This window comes from Bos grunniens, chromosome 12, assembly GCF_055505025.1.
Source record: "Bos grunniens cultivar Pamir isolate PY7600 chromosome 12, Bosgru_T2T1.0, whole genome shotgun sequence".
In the NCBI taxonomy this organism is placed as follows: Eukaryota; Metazoa; Chordata; class Mammalia; order Artiodactyla; family Bovidae; genus Bos; species Bos grunniens.
The window spans coordinates 52392015-52418983 of NC_141176.1; the positions used below are offsets into that span (position 1 = coordinate 52392015).

Below are 26969 nucleotides of genomic sequence, written 5' to 3' on the forward strand. Positions count from 1 at the left end.
AACTAAAACCATAAATCTAACTTGTTTCAAAATCAGTTTTAAAAAACTAATAATACAACAGCATTAGTAACTCTCTTTATTCTCAAATTGATAAAAGCATTTAACATATACTTTACTGTATAAACAAATTAAGTGCTATGCATTTTGCTTATAAAGTGACAAAAGTATTTCAAGCATTACATAATTCAATTTGTACAAAAAGTACATTTCCAAAGAAAGCTTTGGTTAGTAGAACTGATTATATACTGTCAAATCCATTTCCCAAAGTTTTTCAAAGAAAAAAGCCTTATCCACTAACAGGTATTTCTTGTACAACCCAAGCTTTTTTACTGTTAAGGGAGGAATATAATACTTGCTTTTAATTTCCGTATCCAGATCAGCCTTTATTCTTCCATTTATATGTGGTCAGAATACCATCACTTTTGAAAGCACAAATTATGTAGAAAATCACTTTATTCTTAGGAAGGTAATCTATTTGAAAAATAGATTCATAAGACTTGGCTTCCATGTCTACCAAGGTGCTTTCTAACTTTCAAGCACTGATAGATTGCATTGGGGGTCAATCACGTCTAATTTCCCCGGGAGGGAAATGGCTACCAGCACTAGTGCTCAGAATCAAAGTTGATATAATACCTAAAGACTAAATACAGCCCCAAACTTAGTATTTTTACAGTTTCTACAATGTATGGATTACCTTATTCATATGAAAGTAGTAAAAATGCTACCTAACTTAAATAATGTAAAATACCAGTGTAACCAAATTAATAATCACAAAACACATTTTTCTATTAAAATTTTCCAGTCCACTGAGCAATATTTACTCAAAAATGTGATTATGAACTTAAATATATGCTCTTTTAAGTTTACTGTAGTTTATGCTGAACTGTACATTGGTGATCCTTTTGTAATTTTTGAAAATTCTACTTACATAACTATGTAATTTGAAAATGTAAAAATGAGCCATCACTAAAATTCACTGGAGACTAATATTCTTTCATGGAAACAATTTATAAACATTTTTAAGTTCTACCTTTATTTCAATTTGGTTTTTTGAAATACATAAGCTTCTCATTTCAATTATTGTATAATGCTTCAAAACTAGTTTAAACAAAGATAAATCCAAGAAGAACCGGTAAAGCATTCCTTACTTTACATATGATGCCCCAAGTGCCACATACGTGGTAATGTATCACAGAAAAGAACTGATAATAGTTTAGCAGATTATAGAGCAATCCTAAAAATTTACACAAAGCTAAACATTGCCTCCCTTCTAGTCCACTTATTTTCCTTTAATTTGATCTTGGCCCTATTTATTATCTTTCTGTAATAATCCCTGTGTGACATCAGTTTAAGTGTTCCAATTAACTATATATACCTCTTTAAATAGCTCTGCAACATTTTAGAACATTCAACCAATCTTTTTCATGAGATTCAATATATCTTACATTTTTCTCACAAAATGCTCTTTCCTGAGCTATATTAAACACCTTATAACAGGTGTATGTATAACTGAAGACCCTAAAATGTCAAGTTTACATTTTTAAAAAAATGCATAGAGAATATTTTGGAAAACTTATTAGTACTTCCTTATTAGATATTACAATGTATAGGATTTGTTTCCTTCAGACTATAAAATATTTAATCTTTATTACTGGTTATTTCAGATCTGAATCACTTTTTAATTATCTGAGATCTGATTGATATTAGAGAAATAGATTAAGTTTTCTGACCAAAACTGGGCCATGAGTCTTCCAAAATACAACCCTTATATACTCAACGAAGGTATCAAATTTCTGTGCCACAAAATAGAAGAACTGTATCAGACCTACCAGAAATAAACTTTTATTATAATACAGTATGTTAAAATTAAGGTGCTATTCATCATGCCCTAGGTCATCTGGCCTTTACCAAGTGGGCATCATGTCTGGAAACCACACTCTGCCAAGATGCTTAGACACTTCCCAGTGAATCTGCTCCAAACTATACTTTTGGTCAGGAATTAATACTTCTTCCATAATGGATAATTGTGACAGGCGGCCACCACACATCTTCACAAACTCAACAAAGGCACTACATGAGACTTCACATTCCCCTAGTCCAATAGCTGACAAATTTTTACAGCGTTCTGCAATGCGAATTAACTCTTCATCAAGCGGCCGTAATCCATTAGCACACACTACCAGTTCAACTAGTCTAGGGCATGTCATTCCCACACGCCCAAGCACATCTTTGCTTACTGATCTCCCAAAGTAAAGATGGGTGGCAGGTATTTCATACCGAAAGAATGGATCAAATTCCTCTTCATATAAAAAAAAATACATCACCAAGTTCACTTTGGGTGAATGTCTGATGAAAGCATCCCAGCTGCTCTTCTGAATGGTATGGAAGTGAGTCTGTCCCGGATTCTCACTGACTACATCAATGCGCAAATGTTCTAATCGAACATGTTTTTCAGAAGATAAAGCAAGCAGTAATTCATCACTTAACAAGTGGTAATTCAGGGCCAGTTCACGTAAGCCATGACACTGATCAGCCACACACAGGATACCTTGAAAGAAAAAAGACCCAATTATTTTTTGTTCATCATCTGTTCGAAAATATAAGTACATGTCCTACAGTAAGATTTCACCACATTTGCTATACAACTTATAAAAGTTTAGGTGCACCGATTGAACCTGCAGAAAGTCATACACACAAATTTATTTGATCACTGAAGAGGCTAAAACATTTTCTGACATTCAAAAATCTAATAACGAAAAAAATAAGATAAAATCAGATATAATGACTCACATTAACAATATGAAATATCTGAGAAAATTTTTTAAAAAGATTTCCATCAAATGAGCAAACAGTTTAACTACTAATACAGGCTTGTCAAATTTCTAAGAAAAAAAAATACTGAGATATCACTAGATCAATGAAAAGAAAATTGCTCAGTTAACATTAATGGAAATATACATTATAATTTTTAAAGCTCTAACATTCTCAGAAAGCTCTTAACCATTCTTTAACTGGTTCCTTATACTTCAGGTGCTATGCTTCGAAACTACTCAAAACCCTGAGCAGGAGCAGGTTTTACCAAAGGTTGGCTTCACATCTCTGAAGTGGCCTACTGTAATAACTCTGCCCCAAAGAGACACCCTTATACTACTTGATAAATGACAAACTCAAGCCCTTTCTTTCCTGTGTTTAGAAACAAGGATAGGAAACAAAACACACAACGTATGATCTACTATTTATTGTACAAGTATGACATGTCAGGCTAGATATGTTATCCTACAAGTACCCCCCAAAAAATCTAGAAAAATAAGTATTTTTTCTATTTTAAAGTCGAGTCAGCTAGCTAAAGATAGCAAAGCTGGAATTCAAACAGACTGGGTGACTCCTAAGTGCATGTGCTCACCTACTGCCCAGAAAGTTGACAAGACAGAGGTCACCAGTAAGCCAAAGCTTTTACAAAGCAGTGGGAGGAGAATGTAGGCAGTGGAATCAGTGCAGTGATAAAGTGAATCACCAGTACAAGAGAGTCACCAGAGAGGGAGTAAAAGCCATCTGTGCTTCATTACTCAGCTGCCAAGCTTCTATTCTCCACAAGGTGTGTATATATACTCTGAAATAAACCCTGATCACCCAAGTTAACGTGAACACATCTCTCTTCTTTGTAATCACATAAAGCTTCATCTAAAAAGAAACACACAGGTAATGGTAAGCAAAATGCAAATGAAAGAAACTTTGAGGTATCCCTTAATAACTACTAAAACAGCTGTGACAGGCATGATTCTAAAAGTTGTCCTCAAGATGTCATGCTGTAACCTCTGAAAACTGTTCATGTGATAACGGTGAGCACTCCCATGAGTATGTAGTGCTATAAATAGCACAGTTAGCTGTAAAATAAGATTAGCCAGGCGATCCTAATCTTATCACATGAACCCTATAAAAAGTTTCCTCTAGATGGCTGCAAAGAGGAAGTCAGATTCAGAGCTTCTGTGACTGAACAGAGAAACCCAAGCCATGCCTCCAGCTCTCACCTAAAGAACTGAGGTGCTAACAAAGAACTGCTAAATTTGCGTTTGTTAAATATGCAGCAAGAGAAAACTAACACACAGTTACAAGTGTTTAAATCTTTAACAGAAAACAATGACAAAGATAAAACTGGTACATTATTACAATTCAATAATACAAATAACCTAATTACAACGTAAGCAAAGCATCCAGGTAGACCTCTCTCCAACGAAGATGTACAAATAGTCGATAAGCACAGGAAAAGACATCTGAGAATTCAAGAAAATACATATCAAACCACAGCAAGATACCAGTTTACATTCACTAGGACAGCCATCATCAAAGACAGACAATACATGTTGAAGAGGGGTCAAAAAGTTGGAGCCCTTAAACACTGCTAGTAGAAATGTAAAAGGACACAGCTGCTTTGGAAAACGGTCCAGCAGTTTCTCAAATGCCTACACAGAGTTACGATATGATTCAGCAGTTCCAATCGTTATACACCCAAGAAAAATTAAATGATATGCCCATACAAAAACCTATATATAAATTTGCAGAGCAGCATTATTCATAATAATCAAAAGGTATAAACCCAAATATCCATCAACTGATCAACAGAAAAATATGGTTATTATTCATATAGTGGAATATCATTTGGCAAGAAAAAGAAATGAAATATTATACATGCTACAATACGGATGAACCTTGAAAACGTAAGGCTAAGTGAAAGAAAGCCAGTCATAAAGGACCGCATATGATTCCATTTACATGAAATGTCCAGAAGAGGCACATCTACAGAGACAGAAGTAGATCAGAGACTGCCTAGGACTGGCTGGGCTAACGTTTTGGAGGGTGACAGCTAAGCGGGACATGGGACGGTAGTGAAAGTGTTCTAAAATTGACTGAAGTGATGAACGCACTGTGAACTGTATCATACATGAATTATATTTCAATAAACTATTACACTGGTCGTGGGGTATAAATTCATCCAACTCATTTTGGAAAAAAACACAGCAAGAAACATTAAAAAAAAAAAAAAATCTGAACTCTTTGACCTAGCTCTTCCACTTCTTTATTTAATTTGACCAAAGGAAGGAATTAACAGAAGTAAAACTATGTGCAAAATAGTTCATTTTTTTTAATCAAAGGAAATAGTGGAAACAAGTTAAATATTCAACCATAAAAGAACTATGGGGCAAATGTTGGCCTATCAACAAGAAAGAAAACTAAGTAGCTAAAAGTTCATTAGTTCAGCTGGTAATTACTGAGTGTCTTAAATGTTAAGAACTGGTTTTAGGATGATAGAGAGTCAACAGGAACAAAACATCCTTATCCTAACAGAAAGCCAGCAGATAATTAAACAAGAACACTCTGCGAGTGTTAACAAGGAAATTAGGGAAGAATTTCCAGAACTATCACAGACCTACAGAATTAGAAGAATCAAGCAAAGGCAAAAGGCAAGTAGACAAGAGAAATTAATGGTTATTTCCTGTGCAAACACTCAGACATGGACAAAAACACAAACATTCTAAGAAATGAAGGGAACACAACACGTAATATGTAAATAAGAGAGTATGTCAAAGACTGAAACCCAATAGACAAGGACCAGATCATATGGGATACCCTGTCAGCCTCAGTAAGGAGTTTGGATCTTATGTAAAGCATAGTGAGAAGTTTTGAAGGAAACTGGAGGTTAAAAAAAAAAAAAATCAAATTTCTATTTTAGAAAGATTACTCTGGCGCTACCGTGGAAATCAAATTAGAAAAGAGCAAGGCTGCAAGTTAGGAAATCAGTTAAGAGGGTACTCACAAGGGCACTCACTGAGCTAGATTAGAGATGAAGGAAGGCAGTGTTAATTTCAGCTGCTTAACAGAGTACCACAGACTGAGTGGCTTAACAATAAACATTTATTTCTCCCATTTCTGGAAGCTGGAAGTCCAAGATCAAGGAGCCAGAAAGGCTGGGTTCTGCAAGGGCCAGAACTCTTTCTGGCTAATAGATGGCCATGTTCTTGCTGTGTCTTCACATGGCAGAAAGAGAGACCAGATATCTTTCCTATTCTTTCTTAGAAAAGCACTAATCCCAAAGAGTCTCCAAATAACTCCCAACCCACTTTCAGACACTATCACACTGGGGAGTAGGGCATCAACATGTGAACTGGGGCAGGAGGTGAGGAGAACAACACAAATTCAGTCCACAGCACAGAGATTTAAAGCCTATTATCAGTGATGGAGTTGCCAGACCTCAGTGACTACAGGGATGTAAAAGTAAGGGTACAAGAATTCAAGGATGTCTATTAGGTCCCTGATAACGAAACAAGCAGTGCCATTCACTGAGATGGTAAAAAGGGAGATGTAAGAGACTTCAAAAAGGGGAAAGGACGATCATTAGTCTGACATACCACAGAGACAGTCTAGAGGCACTGAGTCATTGGCAGTTCAACACATAGCTTTGGAGTTCCAGAAACACTAAAGGAGGAGGCGTTAACATACATACAGAACATAACTGAAGCCGCTGATGAAGATGATACAGCCCGGGGTTTACAGAGTAAAATAACAAAGGGCCCAGTACAAAACACAGGGAGACACCAAAATTTAAGGAAGGAAAAGAGAAACTAGCAAAGGAAACAGAGTGGGAACAATCAGAGGAAGGAGGAAAATCACGAACTGTCATACAGAAGGATGATGCCAGGGGTGGGGGAGGCTCAGACGGGGGTAGATAAATGTATACTTACGGCTGATTCATGCTGTTACACAGCAGAAAGTAACACAGCACCATAAAGCAATTATCCTCCAATTAAAATTTTTAAATAAACAAAAAGAACAGTCACTGGTGTCAAATGGTACTTAGAGGTCCGGCAACAGACAACTGTAAGGACTATATGAAATGGGAACAATTGTTTGATAAAAACTGAACTGAAAAACTGTTCGGTGAAGAAAGCATAGAAAACAGTTCTTTAATTTCAATTTAGAGAAAGAAACCATCTAAACATGCAAAATATGAACAGAAAGAATACACACAAGTATTAAATTTAAAATTAAAACTCTCTATGCTTATATTCTTAAAGAATACTACAGGAAAGCTCTCTCTTTACCAAACAACTAATCCAAATGCCATTCAAGCTTGGTAAGATCAAGCAAGCTTATATTATGAGAATTGACATATATATTTAATAAAAATAAATGAACATGGGATGTACCAGGATAAAGAGAATAATGAACTCAGTTTCATGGAGAAACCAGAGACCCAAAGGCTCTCATACAGTGTGTAAGTACTACAGGTTACATTCAGAGTGCTCTGGAAACAGTAGGTGGGGGTTCTAAACCAGACAGGATTAAGAAAAAAGTGGAACACGTGAACTAAATTTTGAAGGCTGGACTGGAGTTAGCCAGATGAAGAAATGAAAAAAAGAAATTTGTTAAAGGTATTCCTCAGGGTACAGTATACTGACCAAACACACGTACAAAGAACTGTCATTATCTAGGACTCAAATAAAAGCTGCATGTGAGTAAAAAGCAGAGAGAGGTGAAGGTCAGGATACAAAGAACTTGGTACACTATGAAGCTATGGAGCATGGACCATACTCTCTGTACAGTGGACAGTAAAATGTGACTAAGATCACAATAAGAAGGAACTGCCAAAGCCCAATCTTCCTAACTTCTAATTATACTTAGGTTATCACCATCAGTGATAATCTAGAAGCGGCAAAAAAAAAGCTAGGAAAACACCACAATACATAGACGTCACCATTCCCATCAACCAGACTCTCCATGTGGGAGACAAGGAAGGACAGGAAGTAATGTCCATCCGACAAGGAATCATTTTCTTAGGGGAAGGCCAGGCTTCAGTAACAGCAAGAAGAGGGGGAAGTATTCTGTTAAGAGATCAAAACAGATTTCCTAAATAACACAGCTGAAGGGTTGGGAGAGATGTCAGCAGTAGGAGGGCAAGTCAGGAGTGAAGCGTGAGACTAACACAAACTGTAGGTTTATAATCATTTTACAATACAAACCATATGGAATTTAAATGCTCTCAAACTGAATAATGTAATAATGCTTAAGTTATGCAAGAAAAGCTGGAAAGAGCTTTAATAATGCTACTCCTCCATTTGATGGGCTTTCAGCTCCAAAACTCAACTTTGGAAAAGGTTATCTTGCAAAATGTGAGGTGATGACTTCAGCACAACTCTTTTCTATGTCATGAAATGAAAAGCATTTGTGAGACTGCTATGACTCAAAACTACCCTGTTACCTCAACCACGATTTGAGAAAAGTCTACTTCACCAAAATGGCCATCTCAGGCCGACCTCATACCTTCCCTTCCTTTTATTTTTTTAATTTATACATTTTCTGGCACAGGTTGGACACGAACTGCCAAAGGAGATTAGAAAAGGTGAAAGTAAGTGTCTAGGTTAGGAATGCTACAGAATTTACACTACTGTTTACATCAAAAATATTATGCAATACAGAGGAAATAAATCCTATGAACCCACCTTCAAGGTCAGTAATTATGAATGCTCCTTAATTTGATAAACACAATACATTTTACTAAAGTATCTGGCAAAACACCACCGCACCTGCTGGAGAGACATGAGGGCAGCTGCTCATCTTCAGCAGCTTGAGCGTATCGCTGTTGTTGGCCACGAGGACTTTGAGCGAGGGGTCATCTACCGGCGTGTCGTCTATCTTCAGCGAGGACAAGGATTTGGAGTTTACAAACACAACCGTCAGTGCAGAGATAAAGTGAGACTGCAAAACAAAAACAATGAAAACACTGCTTCAGTTTTTACAAACAGAGACTTGAAGGGTCTTCATATAATACATATATAGTTCATCTGAACCCTGATGATGCATTTGTAACTGTTTTGGGGTAGCAGCAGCCCCTCCCTCTGTTGAGGGAATATGGTAGCAATATGGTAGAGAGGGGTGATCTCCTGTCATCTTTGTAAAGGGCCTTTTTATTTAGGGAAAAAAAGATTTCAAGCCTCAGGACAGGTGTCTCTGAATCACAAGTCACTGGTCAGTAAACAGAGGAACTGTGGAACCCTGAATGAGAAAGCCTCTCAGACACTTCACATCACCTTCTCTGGAAACCCTGCTCCAGTGTATTTAACACCAAACGGCATTCTTTTTTGGTGACAGTAATGACCATTAAAATAGTAACAGCTATTAGCATAATCATTAAAAATTAAAGTCAATGAACTTAGAAGCTATATAAGACTTATTTAGAATATGGAAGCTCACATAAAACTTGATTCTAAAATAATAAAAATCATAACTAAGTAAAAATTCCAAATTTAAAATTCCTTTAAATATGTTAAATTATACTACTGTCAAAGCTATTTTAAGGTATTTTAAATACATATGTACCAATTAATAATCTATACTTTATTATGTAATACTCTATATAATAATTATAATATCCTGTTGGACACAGAATCTGACCTAAAGGAACCACTGTAGGGAAACCAGAATTAAAGCACAAAGTATGGGACTCTGAATCAGAGCTAGTAAGCCATATCCAATGGACTCACTACATCAGAGAAAGAGATAAGGGCAGGCTAGTAGCCAAGAAAGTACAAGAAACATTATCTTCTTGGTCACATTTCCTAAATTACTTTTTCCTATTGTGGTTAAATAACAATTTAAATTTTGATTAAGTAGCTGTTCAACAACTTAAATGTTAACGTCTTTCTCCTAACTGGATTTCCCTATCAAATTCAACTGTATCTTCTACGATCGCATGACATTAGTATATGCATGACTCCATCTCTGCCTTCCTTTTTCCCACTTCCCTCAGAGTTAGCTCTGGTCAAATACGCTTCTTTCATGATCTCTTCGGTTCTCTCAGGATTTCCAAGATGTATCAACAGCCTATTTCAATCTTCTACAAAAGCCATTAACAGGAAAAGAAAGAAAAGAGCATAAGCACCCTATGCTTACTGAATGAGGAAGCAAGCAGTCCAGACGCACCCCCAGTTCCCCAAACCAAAATGACAGGAAAGTACAATATTAGTACTAGATATGCATAGTGACCATCCTGAGTAATGAGAAAAAAGGAAATTATATCCAACATACCTTATAGCATGGTATAGCCTATATATACCGTATGTTTATAGCTTTCTAACTACAGTATGTAATAGAAAAACCAATTCAGATGATTTCACTTCCCATATGAAGCTTAAACAAGGCACTACTATACCATGTAACTCGGTGCCTCTTAAGAGTGAGGGCCTTGCATCATTGTAATCAGAACCACCTGGACTGCTCTTAAGAAAAAGAAATTTGGGACTAGGAATATCCAAAGTTTAGAAGTTTCAAAGATGATTGGTATGCATATTCAATTTGAGAACCACATGACTGAACTCATGTCCTCAGAATCTGAAAATGTTGATACAAGCTGACTCTCGCCCACTTCCCTTATTTTACATGAGGAAATAATTTATCTCAAATGTACCTTATTGAGACTTTGAAATCAACCTGTGATACATCTGTTACTGACATTCTATTGAACAACCTGGGTTATAATATACATTCAAACTAGTAACACAAACATAACTCAGATAATGCGGGAGTCTGTTCTGGATCACCACAACAAAGCTACTATTACAATAAAGCAAGTCACACAAGTTTTGTTTCCCACTTCATATAAAAGTAATGTTTACACTATGCTATAGTCTATTAAGTGTAAACAGGATTACATTTTAAAAACAATGTATATTCTTTATTAAAAAATACTTTATTGCTACAATATGCTATCACCTAAGTCTTCATCAAGTTGTAATCTTTTTGCAATAGTAATGTCAAAGATCACTGATCATAGATTACCGTAACAAATAATAATGAAAAAGTCTGAAATACTTCAAGAATTACCCAAATGTGACACAGAGACATGAAGTGAGAAAATGCTGTTGGAAAAATGACATCAATAGACTTGTTTGACACAGGGTTGCCACAAATCTTCAATTTGTAAAAAACACATTATCTGTGTAGTGCTGCAATAAAAAGAGGTGTATGTCTTCCTGAATCATCCTAGTAAATTCAACGATTAGGTGTTTAAGGAGGTGTCTATATTTTAGCTTGTGGTGTACTCTGATAAAACCTTATGATTTACTGCTGGATACTAACCTACAGAATATGAGCTGACATACACAGGGACTTCATTAGTTGCCCTTCTGAAAATGCACACTTATTTTTCTATTTTAAGACAATAATTATTAGAGAAAGAGACTATTTCTAATTACATGCAGGAGCAAGTTAGAACATATATGTGAATATACAATTTATTATGAATATAAATTTCACCAAAAAAAGTTTTAAATAAAATCTGTAAATTAATCCTGCTGCTACTGCTAAGTCACTTCAGTTGTGTCCAACTCTGTGCAACCCCAGAGACGGCAGCCCACCAGGCTCCTCCATCCCTGGGATTCTCCAGGCAAGAACACTGGAGTGGGTTGCCATTTCCTTCTCTAATGCATGAAGTGAAAAGTGAAAGTGAAGTTGCTCAGTCGTGTCTGACTCTTCGAGACCCCATGGACTGCAGCCTACCAGGTTCCTCCGTCCACGGGATTTTCCAGGCCAAGAGTACTGGAGTGGGGTGCCATCACCTTCTCCAAAATTAATCCTAACTGTACTAATATTAACTGTGCTCAAGAAGCAATCTTTACACAATCAACAAAAGATTTTCTAAGAGAGCTCCATCTGCTCTTAATACTGGCACTACTTTTCTTTCATTATAATCTCACCAATCTGCTCTGAAAGTCCAAAAAAGAGCATCTATTGATATATGTCTCTTTTCTTCTAACATGCTTATATCTCAGTTTTACTTAGTCTATTTCAGTATTTCATATAGAATCCTCTGCAAATTCAATCACTTTTTAACATTACCCAAAAAGAAGCACAAAGTGATTCAAAAACAGGAAAAAAAAAAATCATTTAAGACTTAACATTCTAAATAGTAACTGGTTTTTCAATATCCACACACCACTTTTCTTATATTCCCACTATAAATGCAAGAAATGGGTAGAGTTTCCCTGGATTTCTCAGTAAAAATTAAAACAAAAAAACAAAAAACAAAACAGCAGATACCTTTGGTAAATCCATAAAGCTTGGCCGAGCAGTTGAAATAAGTCCAAGTGTTTTTAAAGAGCAGTTCACAAGTTGTGATAATATATCACAAGCTGCTTCAGCTGATTCTTTGCTGCTGTCCACCTGAGAAAAGAAACATTCTTTACACATGAATATGGTCACATTTCTCTGTGTACATTTTAACTTTACAAAAGCAAGAAATACAGTTATTAGTTTACTGCATTATAATTTAAAGAATTAATATTTATCCTTTCAATTATCTACCCTCACATACAATGTCAGCCTTTTCTGAATCCCCCTGAAAAATTATAAGGGCAACTGTCAAGACTTAACTTTGACCGTGATAAGATACTTACTTAATATTAAAAGCACTTAGCCATTAAGTTGATTTATTCCAAATGGACTGTAAAACCTAGTGTAAACATAAATTTATAATCTTTGAAAAATAATTATATATTTGGTAGTGGATCATATCATACATGTAAATACAGTGCCAACGGTACAAATGCTTTAAACCAAACTGAATGAGTATTTACTCAAGAGACTCAGGTAAATCACAACCTGGGATTCATCATTAATGTTATTAATTGAAACATGAATGTGAAGTAAAATAAGAGTCTCCAATTAATCAAACATGAAAACCTGAACCAAACGAGAAGTGCCCATACACTGCGACCATATACTCTTCTGCACAGACCTTTCCTGGAGGGGAAGGGAAACATGACCAAAAAGCTCCTTAAGGACAGAAGGAGCTCTTCTTTCAAAAAAGGAGTTGTCCCCCAGGCTATAAAGCACCTTAAACAGTGTAGTTAAAAGTAACATCATTTAATTTCCAGATTGATGTACCTTACCTTAACCCAAAAATATTCTGAAGATCCTGCTGTAAAACTGATGCACCGATTTACATTACAGTTTCAGAGCTATTTTTATTCTTTGGCTAAGTTTCTTTATATCAGTGGTTCTTTTGAGAACTGCTGTGGTCCTGAACCAATAGCAACAACATCATCAGGGAACCTGTTAGAAATGCACACTCTCATGCCCAATCCAGACTACATGAATCAGAAACAGGGATGGGGGTGGGGAGGAACCCAGCAATCCTTGTCTTAAGAAGTACTCCAGGCATTTCTGATGCACATAAAGTTTGAGAACCATGATTTTACATTAATAACTCTGACTACAAGACTCTTTGGCCTACAGTCAGTGATGAATTAAACACAAATATTATCAGGAGAGCTCAGAAGGATCTTGGGGTGTGTTTTTGGAAATCAGAAATTTCCTCAGAAAAATAAACAATCCCCCCCTCCCAAAATGCTTAAACTTATAGGAGAAATGATTTTGTGATGGTTATACAAGTTGGATACAGTTGAGCTGTGCCACAGGGTAACACTGAAACAGCCAATCCACTGGATGGAATTGGTCTTTAGACCTAGGAGATTAATGTTATACTCATCTTGTTATAGGATTTACCGTAAGAACACTTTTAGACAATTCAAAGATGACTGAAACCAAGGAGAAGGCTCTTCAAGTTTCCTCATGGGCAGGCAAGAAAGGGACAACACATGAGGAGTTCCTGGATTTTTGTCTGTTCTATCCTCCCACCGTTCCCCCAGCCTTGCCCTCAGCTAGGGTTGAGACACAACATCCAAGTCATCCAGTTAAGCATTAGATATCCCAAATAATGCAAGAAGGAGGAAATGGCAACCCACTCCAGTATCCTTGCCTGGAAAATCCCATGGACACAGGAGCCTCGTAGGCTACCATCCGTGGTGTCACAGTCAGACCCGACTGAGCGACTTTACTTACTTACTTAAATAATGCAAGGGATATTTGCACTGACAGTTAGCCACAGATTACCTGACATCCACTAGGCATCCCTTATTTTTACTCGCTAAACCTAGCAATCCTTCACTCTGTGGCCTAAGTGTCTTTGTGCAGTTTTCTGGAAAGACAGCCATAAGACACCCACCGATTCCCAACATCAGGCCTCTCCTCCTGTGACACACATGAGGGAACACACACACAATCTCCAGCTGAAACAGAACGGCAGTCTTGGGAGCAGACAAGACTTTAGTTTTGGCAAGGATCTCTGGCTTAAGAATCACTGCAATATCTGGGTTTAACTTGACCTGTTTTAACATCAGCTGCGTACGGCAAATCAGGTATTCATGTGTTACTCAACAGTAATTACAGGATGTGTTAAGGATTTAGTGAACATATCCATGTTTCATTATTCATCCCCAGAACAAAACATGACAAGCCTACTCACACACACCCCTGTGATTCTTTAAACCACTCTGAACCTCTCAAAAAGCAGCCTCACTTCATTTATCTCATTACTGCCTAACTTCCAGTATGTCCCTGCTGGCAAAGAAAAGAAATAGTTCTCTTTGTCATCTTTCATGTACCTCGTTCTATTTCTCTCTAAAATATATTCATCTAAACTTTTTATATAGAGTTTCTATATCTCCTTTCTCTTTAAGGAACTCCAATCACAAAGCCATTAATAAACAAAACTCACTTTATTTTATTAAATTAAAGCTTTAATAAAAATCTCTACATCTAATATATATTTCTTTTGGCTCAAATTTGTTCATAATAATTCAATGTGACAGTTTAAGTATATGATTTATCTTTATTTAATGGTTGCTTCTGTTTTCAAGAAATTATGAAAATAATTTAAATTATTAAGATTTACAATAAAATGGAATAATTTAGCTCAATAGTTATTTGTGACAGCCTCTAAAGTACACAGTTACTCTAAATCTTTAAGCACGTTGCCTAGAAAGGCAATAGTTTAAAAACAAGGGAAAATGTATCAGTTTAGGACACAAAAGCCACTGCATGCGTACATACTAAGTCGCTTCAGTCATGTCCGACTCTGATAAACCATGGACCAGAGCCCTCCAGGCTCCTCTGTCCATGGGATTCTCCAGGCAAGAATACTGGAGTGTGTTGCCATGCCCTCCTCCAGGGGATCTTCCCAACCCAGGGATCGAACCTGCGTCTGTCTCCTGCATTGGCAGGTGGGTTCTTTACCACTAGCGCCAACTGGGAAGCCCCCACAAAAGCCACTAAATACACTTTATTTTTAAAAAGAAGGATTTAAAGTATTACCTTGAAGCTGACGTATTGTAGATGATTTGAATGTCTTTTAATAATCTGTTTGATCAGCTCTGGATGTGTAGCTTTCAAATAAGATGTAGCTGGCTGATTCAGTTCAAATTCAAAACATCTCCACAAGTCAGGCATGTGAAATACCTGGTTCCAGTTGCGGCAAACTTGTGAAGCATGAGCCCGGTCAAGAAGAGGCAAATACTTAAATACTTGGAGAACAATGTCCTGAAGGAGATTACCCCAATCACAAGTCTGAGAATGCTCACTTGCAGTCCGCAGTCTCTTGGATTTCTCGGCAATACCTTCTTCTGATGAATCATGGCCACTATCTCTTCCTCCTCCTCGTTTCATCCTATTCAGAAAAAAATTCATCATTCTTTTTTTATACGTAACTTTTCAATAGACACAAATCCAAAATTCATTCTTCTGTCGCTGAGATATGTGTACATGTGCCTACAAATACAAACATAAACATGCAGGAGAACTGGACCAGACACTCAAGGAGAAGAACGTCAAAGCAAAATATAATTAAAAAAACACCAGTAGAGACGAACTGTTATTTCACAACCTTACATCTTTGGCAGTTGCTTTTAAGCATGTGTATTTGCACTGTACTATGTGGGGAAGAAGTTTATCATAGCTTTGAAACCAAACCATGCATTTATATTTTCAAAGTTGTAGTCAACTATTAAGAAATACAAAAGAGAACCTACAGGGACATTTCCTCAAGATTTCTTAGAAGTCATCTAAGGATACCTACTGTATCTGAGTTTCTGAATTCATGGCAGCCAGAGCCACAGGAACGTTCAGAAAGGATCTGAACGAAGTCATTGACAGATCTTTCCACAGTGAGTACCTGTCATGTGTGTTACTGCCAGACCCAGACTTTGCCTAAAACGAGCAAACTCATCTCTACTGTACAAATCTGCTCTGGAATGTGGCTGCTTCCTCGAACACTTCACTAGCTGTTGCAATGTTTTATCCAAGTTGCATTTCTGAATGACAACTGAGTGTTTATTCTATGTATTGGTACTGCCCTCATTCCACTTGGATCTGGTGTTGCTGTACAACAGGAACAGAATTTCCAGGCAAGAATACTGGAGTGGGTTGCCATTTCCTTCTCCAGGGGATCTTCCCAACCCAGGGATTGAACCGGGGTCTCCCGCATTGCGAGCGGATTCTTTACCATCTGAGCCACTATTTCACTGCGTAAAATCGTAGTGTGAGTAAGGAGACTGGGTTCTGGAATCGAGCTCCCTGGCTCTCCCTCTCATTGTTTATGTGGCTATTAACAAATTACTTGACCTTCCTGGGCTTCAATTTGTAAAATGGGGATAACAGAAACACACTGGCATCTTGTGAGGAATTAAACAGTACTAGGGCTTTTGAACGGAGAAGGCAATGGCAGCCCACTCCAGTAGTCTTGCCTGGAAAATCCCATGGACGGAGGAGCCTGGTGGGCTACAGTCCATGGGGTCGCTAAGAGTCAGACACGACTGAGCGACTTCACTTTCACTTTTCACTCTCATGCATTGGAGAAGGAAATGGTAACCCACTCCAGTGTTCTTGCCTTGAGAATCCCAGGGACGGGGGAGCCTGGTGGGCTGCCGTCTATGGGGTCCCACAGAGTCGGACATGACTGAATCGACTTAGCAGCAGCAGCAGCAGGGCTTTTGAATGGAGACATCGATGGCTGCTGAACTCAGGTATAGGAAAGTAGTCTTGTATTAAAAACATTAAAGTAGAAACAGAGGTTCAAGCCAGAAGGCAAACAGTGATCCTAAATTTATTTTAATATGAAGTGTATATGAGAATGTGTGAGAACACAAGCTCATGTATGAGAAAAACACATTGGAAATAGATTACCACATTAATATAGTAACTGTAATAGTGGGACTGTATAATGTTATATTCATAATTGTGGCATAACAACTGTAGTGGGATTACATAATGAATTTTCTTTGCCAATATGCTTTGTTAAACTTTACACATGCCTGTTAATATCAATGAATTACATTGCAATCAGATAAAAGGTCTTGTTTTATCTGGAAATTTAAGTACTGAAGGTTCTACCTAAATGAGGGCAACTGCAGTCCACTCACTGGTACCTCTATTTAGTTCAGAGCCTGCGATTCTTTTGTCTCTAGAGAGCAGTTTCTGGCAGGTACAGTTTGGATTTAGAGTCACAGCTTTTTCACACAGGATGGCTTGTAGCTCCAACTCCCTGCTCCTGGCATATCAGCACGTCAGAATTCTGATTCCTGTGTGGGACAAACATACGCGTGCATGGCTCTCAACCAAATACATCTCTGCAGACTCTTTCTTTCCAGTAGCCAGCTAAAACTCTGAAGGAGGACTGGGCGCAGACGACCCTGGCTCTCATGCCATTAAGACCAGTCCAGGAAGTCTTAGGACATGTGCAATAAACTGCCTATTCCCATTACTCCTACTTTCAACTATACATTAAGTGAAATAAATGATGTATATTCTCCTGTGCAGAGGGAGAGAAAGGGAAAACAAAAAATGAGAGGTGACAGCAAGAGGCTAGTTTTATGGAAGACTAAAACTTACATGTGGAACGAAGAATACGTTTTTCAATATGTTTAGAGAAGAGATGTATAATCTATAATGTCATCTTTAGTATTAAAACAAAAAATACTCTCCTATGAATAATGTCTCACTAAAGGTTGAGATAACACTGTCATTATGACCCATTTTTCCGCTTTAACTTATCCTGAAGGCGTACTTTAATTTTAGCATACAAAATTTGGGTCAAAGAACAAAGAGTTTGCTACCCAGGGTTTATAATTTCTCTTCTGACTACCTAAAACTACTCAGCATTTTGAGATACTGAGATTCAAAAAAGAATGAAGTTATTTTTATAATTTCTACCGCTCACTACAGAATGTTGATCTTCTATTCCTGGAGAAAAGTCTTCTAAAACCAGAACTATTCAATTTAAAGATGGAATGATTCATACGGATACATAAACAAAAATAAAACGACGACCTTATTTACACAATTATCTTTGCTAATACACTGCTGATTCTAACAACAAATACTTTCTTTTGTCTATTGCATCCTTGTTTTAAATAAAAGTATATTTCAATGTTTTTCCAAATGGAGTACAAAACAAAAGCTGACATATTAAAAAGAGGGCTTCCCTAGTGGCTCAGTGGTAAAAAAAAAAAAAAAAAAATCCACCTGCCGCTGCAGGAGATGTGGGTTTAATCCTTGGTCAGGAAGATACCCTGGCAAAGGAGATGGCAACCCACTCCAGTATTCTTGCCTGGGAAATCCCATGGACAGAGACTGCAGTTCACTGGGTCGCAAAGAGCAGGACATGACTTAGCAATTTAACAACAGTCTCTAGCTGAACTAAAGTCTTTAAACTGTCATATTTGACTACCATAGTATGTCAGAATTACAGTATATAAAGCAACACCAAAAATTTAAGGCCAAATGCCAATACAAATGTTTCTGTATTACCCTCATTTACGAGTAAAAACATCAGATCATAGTGGGCACCTAAGAAAAAATTTTAATATCAAATCTTTTCCAAGACAATTCATGCAAAAATTTGTACTGCCTTCAAAAGTATTTTATTAAATCTATTTACACATGAAGCTGTGCTATAAAGACAGGTAAACAACTTAAAGCATCTAACAGTCTGCAAAGAATTTACGTCACTGATCGACTTCTTACTTGAGTGAAAGTGAAAATCCCTCTCACACTAGAACTTGAGTGCAGAGAAGATGGATGATCAACCTCTCCTAGATTTAGGAGAGCACCCAAACTAGGCCGCTTCATGACTCTGGCAGTTCACTTCAAAATGCGACTTTTTCAGGCCCCCCAAAATCAATGCAACTTGGGCCACTAAAAGCATTCGGTGAGACTGATACTCCTGTGGAGCATCAAAAAACAAAGGAATGACGAAAGACTCCATCCTGATTGAGCAGCACAGAGAATTATGGTATTAACTCTTCACATTTCCATACGCTCTGAAAGGAGCAGTCACTTTGCTCATCAGATGAAGAGCCTAAGAGAACACTTGGCTATGTGCCCTTCATTGTTTTTTTAGTACACTGCGATCATAGTAATTTTAAAAGCTCATTTGTATTTAGCTCTAAAAAGCCTATTTTGCCAACACATTTCGTTTCCATTTATGCTCTGCTTTTGACTAATACCAAAAATGACATGCATTCTTCGGCTGGAATACAAAGACTGAAAGGGTGCAAACAGTCTGACTCTCAGAACTAGATGGTATTACAGAGTGGGGTGGTGAAAATTGGTTCACCGATCATTTGTAGATACTGGGAGTTGGTGGCATTTTTATAAAGATTTCAGGAGAAGAAAAAAAGATTCTGAAAGATCTGAGAGATATTGGACATGTTCAGCAACGAAATAACTGCTTATCTCTAAGCACAGCGATGCAGGCCAATCACATAATAGGCTTTTTCCTGATCCCTGCCTGCAATTCCACCTAAAAGAGCTACTCTCGCTCAAAGCAGGGGCAAAAGCTGCTCATCACAAGTTGACCAACTTTTCCACTTGGCTACGCGCATCCGAGGTTTCCCCTCCTCCGGCGCCACCTCCTCGAATTGGCTTTCCCAGACTTGTCTCCCGCGCCCTACGCAGGGCGGTCTGTTTGACATCTTAATGTCCCTCATTTCTCAAAGCCAGGCCGAGCGCGAGCTCTAGGGTGTCGGTCACCAGGCCCCGTCGAGAGTCACGAAGCCGGGCGCCAGGCGCGGCGAGCCCCGGGCGCGGCGGCGGCGGCGTCGCGCGGAAGCAGCCGCCGAGCGCTGCGCGCGCACCACGCCTTGTTGACATGTTTTGAAGCAGGTTCGCGGGGCAACGCCCCCAAACAGGCTCCAGGCGCCGCGTCCCGCCCCGCACTCTCGGGTCCCCGTGCCCCCCACCCCCGCCCCCCGCTCCCGGCCCGCCCACCTCCGCGACCCTACCCGGTCCCTGCCGCCGCCGCGAGGCTCCGGCCCCGGCCCTCCGCCGTTACCTGCTGCCGAGGGCGGCTTCCCCGACGCTCCACCCCGGACTCCGGGGGCGGCTGGTCCCGCGGCTCTCACATGAGGCCCCGCGCCTCGCGCTCTCGCCGCCGCGGCCCCCCGCGCTCCGCCCGCATCCGAAGCGCTGGTCGCCTGGGGGACGCCAACGCGGCTCCACCTTTGCGGCTCTGGCTGCCCGGAGAGAAGCCGCCCTCCTCAGTCTCGCGCCGTCCGTGTCCTTCTCCTGGGTCACTTTGTGGCCGGGAGAGGGACGGCTGCAGAGAGCTGCAGCCAGAGACAGAAACCAAAATGGCGCACGGGCTCGCGGCCGCGCGCTTACCCCGGCGGCGCGTCCCCGCCTAGAGGGGCGGGCGCGTGTCCGCCGCGGCGAGTTCCAGGAGGATGAGCCAGGGAACGCGAAGGGGCCGCACCCACGCGGGAGCGCGCTCCGTCCCGCACGGCTAGGGGCCTAGTCCCCTGGTTCCCCGGGGAGTGTCGGCAGCGTTCCTCCCCGAAACGTGACTGCGGCTTTTAGGGTTTTGTTTCTTTTTTCGTCTTGAAGCCGAACCTGAGAGGGCTGGAGCCAGCTAGATGCCTAAGAGTCTCCGGGGTGGAAAGTTTAGAGAGGCGGAGCAGCTACAAGAAAGGAGAGTCCCTGGGGCGGGTTGCAGCTGGTTCGGGCAGACCGATAAACAGTGGCTGCGGCAGTGGACACACCTCCGCGTGGGAGGCGGGGCCTCCGATAGCCACGCCCGCTCACGTCAAGGGAGAAGGTAAAACACAGCTTGTAACAATACACACCAAATAGACCATGATTGGTATACTGTAATAATGTGCATCCTGTATACGTAAGGTGTTATATGGCGGGGAATTAAAGCAGAATGGTGACACTGTTAACGCTGGGATGACAGGTGATAATTTTAAAAATCGCCTTTATAAAGTAGACAGACTCGTGAAATTTGTAAATAGCTTTCTGAAACACAATGAGAACAGTGTAAGGGAGTAGATGACAGATAAAAGAAAACTCCGGTGAAGGCTTTTGTAAGTAGAGGCATCTTTGTGTGTAACTGCTACCTGGTTAGCTTGTTTTCAAAGTTTGGATTTGGGGATACTGGATTTTCTTAAACTATCCTTAGGTGCAAAATCTTAACTTGAATCATGCACCATCCCCACCTCCCTCAAAAATAATTTTTCATCATAGATGTCTTGTCAAAGATCTGCCCGGTGTAAGAGACTGGAAGACAGTGAAACCCAGGCATCCCAGCAGTCTTCTACTCCCCCCAAACTTGAGCTAGGAAGGCGTGCGTAAAAGTACAGTAAGAGTCACTGTGGGAAAATGCCACTGTTTTCTGGTAAGGCCTGGCTATCAGATTAAAAGTCAAAGGGAACAAAGTCTAGCAACAAAATAATGTAGCTGGACCTGCGCTGCAACATTTTTTAGGTTCCTCCTTGACTGGATGATGAAGGACAAGAGGAAGAAGGGCAATGATAATAATTACAAGAAGAAACACAAGTCAAATACAGGCATATTTATTTAAACTTATGTTAACAGAATAAATGATCAGCAAAACACATTAAACCAGGTCAGTCAACATAACTAGTAAACACTGTATCTCATTAAAACGTTCATTCTCCAATTGTAGTCCCCTTTTAAAGCCTCATGACAGTCTCTTCTCTCCCTAAAGACAAGCGTGGGACCTTGGCTCACTTTACCAATATCTAATGCTTCCTTTCCTTCCCTGTTACTGTTATGTTAAAGATTTTATTTTCCCTTTTTGAAAAAAGCAACTTGTGCTTATTTTAAAACCAGTCGAGGGCTTCCCTGGTGCCTCAGTGGTGAAGAATCTTCCTGCCATTGCGGGAGACACAGGTACAAGCCCTGTTCTGGGAAGATCCCGCGTGCTGCAGAGCAGCTAAGCCCTTGTGCCACAGTTATTGAGCCTGTGCTCTAGTCTCCAACTTCTGAAACCAGGGGTGCACCTGAGAGCCTGTGCTCCACAACAAGAGAAACCTCTGCAATAAGAGGCCCTCACACCACAGCTAGAGGGTGGCCCTCACTTGCTGCTACTAGAGAAAATCCTGTGCACAACGAAGACCCAGCACAGCCATAAATAAAAAATTAGTCAATACTTAAATTTTTCAGTTCTGTTTTTCAAGATCGGTGACACTGTCTGGGGAAGGGAGAGGGTGGCTGTTGAGTAATGTGGTTCAGCAAGGAAGAATATTTTGTTACCAACTCAGTTTAGGATTGTTGGTACATGTGATAATGAAAAACAAACCAACGTTGAGTCAGATTTATTATTGTTTTTAAATTCTCTGCAGATAGTGTATCCCATCTGCTGGGATGATCAGGATAGGTTAGGTTATGTTGAGTAGTTCTTTCAATACCATCTTATAATTCTTTGTTTCGATGACCTTCACAGTTTTTAGGAGCACTGTTCCAGAATTTTGTAGAATGTTCCTCAACTGGGGTCTGTCTCTTGTTTTCTCATTCATGGTCAGACTGAGGTTATGAGTGTTTCAGAGGAAGGACACACATGAATAAAGTATCACTGTCATCATATCATATCAAGGGTACATACTGTCAAAGGATTTCTCTCTATTGATGCTAACATTCATCAGAGTTTGAGGTCAAGATGCTCTAATGTATCAACTACAAACTGGCATTTGCCATCTGTCTCCACCAGGATTAAATCATGTGCTACTGCAGCTGCTGATTTTCAAGACCCTCTGAAATGAGTTCAGGGTGGAGAGTAGAAATCAGGCACTCTGTGCTCTGGGGGAAATCTGGCATAACAGGTCTTCAGATATTTTCAGGAACTGATTTTATGAGCCCAGTTCTTATACCTCCTTATATCTAATGTACATGCGTGTGAAGTCACTTCAGTCATGTCTGACTCTTTGATACCCTATGGACTGTAGCCTGCCAGGCTCCTCTGTCCATGGGATACTCCAGGCAAGAATATTGGAGTGGGATGCCATGCCCTCCTCCAGAGGATCTTCCCAACCCAGGGATTGAACCTACAGTTCTTATATCTTCTGCATTGGCAGGCAGATTCTTTACCACTGGGAAAGCCCCCTCATATCTAGAACAGCACTAAAATCTTTCATGGTGATGGCTGTTCCTTGTGACTAGCAGAAAGCTTCACCAAACTAGCAGAAACCTTCTGGAAAAAATATGTGCTTGATTGCATGTACTCTTCCTTCACCAAAATCACATATATACTGACCTTCTCCTGTACCTCTTTGGAGCAGTTTCTCAGAGCTATCTGAGGTGTTGTCTCCTAGGCTGCAGTCCTCATTTTCCCCCAAATGAAGCTTAACTTGCAACTTTCACATTGTGCTTTTTTTTTTTAAGTCAAGAAATGTAAATTTTTTTTTTCTCCCTTTCCAGACTATCCTTATTGGGAGGAAGTCTCTGGGTTCACCTCACACTGAAAGGTTGGAGAAAGTTATGTTCCATCTCCTGAGGTGAGACTATCTACATAAATTATTTGGGATTTTTCTGCATGGAGGTTTGCCTCTCATATCTCTTTATTTCCTAACTTTCCCTCTATTTTATTTTTATTTTTCTGTACTGAAGGCTTTCTAATTGCCTCAACTCTGTCTTCAAAATCAATACCTCCAAGTCAATGCTTATTCTTCGGTCAGTGTGCTAGAAGAACTAGTCACCAAAACAGAAGAAAACAAAGCTTCATGGGGCTGAGGCAGGAGGAAGATGGGCCTCCCTGGGGTAAAGCCATTGGAGATTCATTCTCTATCGACTGAAACTCCACAAGAATAGCAGGGCAATTAAGGGAGGAGGCTGGGCCCTGCTCAGATCACATACTTCTCCTTTCCGAAGTCAGGAGACCTCCCCAATCATACATGCACAGAAAGACACCTTGGAGGTTAAAGGGGAGTGGTGCTAACTAATGCCAGGCTACCACAGCCTCTTTGGTAGAATCTAGTTTAGCTAAGAGATGCCTGTACACACGTGGGAGGATCCTGAGATACACTAAATATGGACTGTGGACCCAGCAAATCAAAATGACTGGCCAAAGGAAACCAGGAAGAAATACCCTATAAAAGTGATTCAATCTACCACGAGGGCACAGGTTGGGGACTCTCCCTCTGAATCTGCCCGTGTGCCTATCCACACGTACTGTACTCTTTTTCTCCAAATGAATACTTTACTTGCTTCACTACTTTCTGTCTTTGTGGAAATTCTTTTCTTCACTGACCACTGGTCTAGTGGCTAGGGCCTGCTGCTTTCACCACCATGACCCGACCTCAATCTCTGGCTGAGAACCCAGGCCCCACTCCAAGCTGTTGCAGGCCAAGGCCACCCAAGATCAGGGCAACACTTAGCGAACGCCAACAGACAATAATAAACACTTGTTTCAGTCAGTAAGTAATGAGTGGTTTGTCATACTGTAGTAGATAACTGGAAGAGAAATTAATAAAGACAAGATAGGGAAAAAATAAGGAAGAAAGCTGTGACAAACCTAGATGGCGTATTAAAAAGCAGAATCATCATTTTGCTGACAAAGATCCCCGTAGTCAAAGCTGTAGCTTTTCCAGTAGTCGTGTACAGATGTGAAAGTTGGACCATAAAGAAAGCTGAGTGCTGAAGAATTGATGCTTTTGAACTGTGGTGCTCGAGAAGACTCTTGAAAATCCCTTGGACTGCAAAGAGATCAAGCTAGTCAACCCTAACGGAAATCAACCCTGAATATTCACCGAAGGACTGATGCTAAAGCTGTAGCTCCAATACTTTGGCCACCTGATGTGAAGAACCAACTCATTGAAAGAGACCCAGATGCTGGGAAAGATTGAAGGCAGGAGGAGAAAGGGGTGACAGAGGATGAGACGGTTGGATGGCACCACTGACTCAATGGACGTGAGTTTGACCAAACTCCAGGAGCTGGTGAAGGACAAGGAAGCCTGGCATGCTGCCATCCATGGGGTCACAAAGAGTTGAATATGACCGAGCAACTGAACAACAGAGATTATCAAAAACAAAAACTAGTTCAAATAAAAGTTAATAAGGTAGATCAACTCTAGTCAGATTGATTAAGAAAATGTTGCAAATTAACAAAATACGGGATTTTTTAAAGGGGGAACACATATTAATGTAACCACTATGCTACTGCTACTGCTAAGTCACTTCAGTCGTGTCCGACTCTATGCGACCCCATAGACGGCAGCCCACCAGGCTCCCCGTCCCTGGGATTCTCCAGGCAAGAACACTGGAGTGGGTTGCCATTTCCTTCTCCAATGCATGAAAGTGAAAAGTGAAAGTGAAGTTGCTCAGTCGAGTCCGACTCTCAGCGACCCCATAGACTGCAGCCCACCAGGCTCCTCCGTCCATGGGATTTTCCAGGCAAGAGTACTGGAGTGGGGTACCATTGCCTTCTCCGGTAACCACTATAGGTATTCAAAATAATAAAGTATGTTGTAAATAATTATTAGATAATAAAATAGAAAGCCTAGATGAAACAAAGTCTAGAAAAATATAAAATGCCAAAATTGACAGGAAGAAGTAGAGAACTTGAATAGATCAATAAACATTGATGTAATTAGCAAAGCCCTTCCCTCCCAAATAACTAGATTCCAGTATTCTTGCCTGGGAAATCCCACAGACAGAGGAGCCTAGCAGGCTACAGTCCATGGGGTCACAAAGAGTCAGACAGAACTGAACAACTGAGCACGCATACACACACAGATGGAATTACACGTGAGCCCTACCAGACTTCCAAGAAGAGTTAGTCCTTCTGCAAGCTGTCTGAGATAAAGGATAAAGAGGGAAAGCTGCCCAGGTCATTTTATGAAGCTAGTATATTCATGATTCCCAAACCAAATATGGAAAAGAAAGGAAAACTGAAGCGCCGTTTCTCTTATAAGTAAAAAAAATTCAGAAAGAAATATTAGTTAATCAAATTCAACAATGAACTACCAAAACCAAAAAATAAATAAAACCAGGACAAAACAGGGAAAACAACACTCTGGAGCCCCCTTGACCTCCTTTGCCTTTTTCACAGCACATATCACCTCCTAGCATATTATGTTTTGCATGTCTGTTGTGTAATGTCCCACTCGGATATAATAAGCACCGTGAGTCTTAGTCTGGCTGGCTTGCAGATTCTAGGCTCCTGGAAGAGTTCCTTGCTCAATATATATTTCTTCGAAGAGTTAAAGAACATGACAAGACAGGACTTCAGTGTAGCATCCTGGACTTCAGCCATGTTGCATATATAATAAACCTGTCATGGGCAGTAGATGGGAAGAAATACATTGCAGGGGAGGAAGAATTCTAAGAGGTGAATGAGAAAGTGACCAGAGGGCTTTCATAGGTGAGTTTGATTATGAACCAGAGGATCCAGATCATACCAGCAGCCCTGAGCTTTGACAGAGTCGGACACAACTGAGCGACAAAGCTGAAGCAGATTCTGTCCACCACACCCAAGCATTGCACAGTGATTGGCCACTGTAAGCCTTCAACAAATGTTCTCTCTTATTATTAGCAAACTTTGATTACAGTTTGTAATAATGTTGTGTTACTCACATGTTCTCTATTTGTGTTATGCAACTCTCTTGTCCGTAGGAGCTGGCACAGCACTGCACATATTAACTAACTTGTACGTTTCACTTACCAGGCACTCTCTACGTGTAAGTCATGGTAACCAAGCAAGTGGGAACACAGCCTCGTGAGCATGTCCTGTCAAGTGTGGATATAGAACAGGTGCTCAGCTATTTATTAAATGACTTAATGAAGCAAAA

The 26969-nt window shown here is 39.9% G+C and overlaps 2 protein-coding genes across 6 annotated transcripts; one reads left to right on the forward strand and one right to left on the reverse strand.

Moving 5' to 3' along the window:
• Positions 1 to 63: 63 nt before the first annotated feature.
• On the reverse strand, positions 64 to 20541 carry FBXL3 (F-box and leucine rich repeat protein 3). Of its 4 annotated transcripts, XM_086330034.1 has the most exons (6): positions 20219 to 20541; positions 17278 to 17465; positions 15205 to 15556; positions 12091 to 12213; positions 8580 to 8751; positions 64 to 2548 (listed from the first exon to the last, which is right to left on the reverse strand). In XM_086330034.1, exons 3-6 carry the CDS (start codon positions 15553 to 15555, stop codon positions 1905 to 1907), a joined length of 1290 nt encoding a protein of 429 aa, XP_086186160.1. In that variant the 5' UTR covers position 15556; positions 17278 to 17465; positions 20219 to 20541; the 3' UTR covers positions 64 to 1904. The 4 variants fall into 4 exon arrangements, with proteins under 4 accessions (XP_086186160.1, XP_086186158.1, XP_086186159.1 ...); XM_086330032.1 differs by lacking the exon at positions 17278 to 17465; XM_086330033.1 differs by lacking the exon at positions 17278 to 17465 and having other exon boundaries at positions 20169 to 20541.
• On the forward strand, positions 15471 to 26969 carry LOC147361770 (uncharacterized). Of its 2 annotated transcripts, none has more exons than XM_086330043.1 (4): positions 15471 to 15556; positions 20219 to 20980; positions 23602 to 23678; positions 26846 to 26969. In XM_086330043.1, the coding sequence occupies exons 1-2, from the start codon at positions 15516 to 15518 to the stop codon at positions 20568 to 20570; spliced, it is 393 nt and encodes a 130-aa protein (XP_086186169.1). In that variant the 5' UTR covers positions 15471 to 15515; the 3' UTR covers positions 20571 to 20980; positions 23602 to 23678; positions 26846 to 26969. The 2 variants fall into 2 exon arrangements, with proteins under 2 accessions (XP_086186169.1, XP_086186168.1); XM_086330042.1 differs by lacking the exon at positions 26846 to 26969 and adding an exon at positions 23791 to 24394.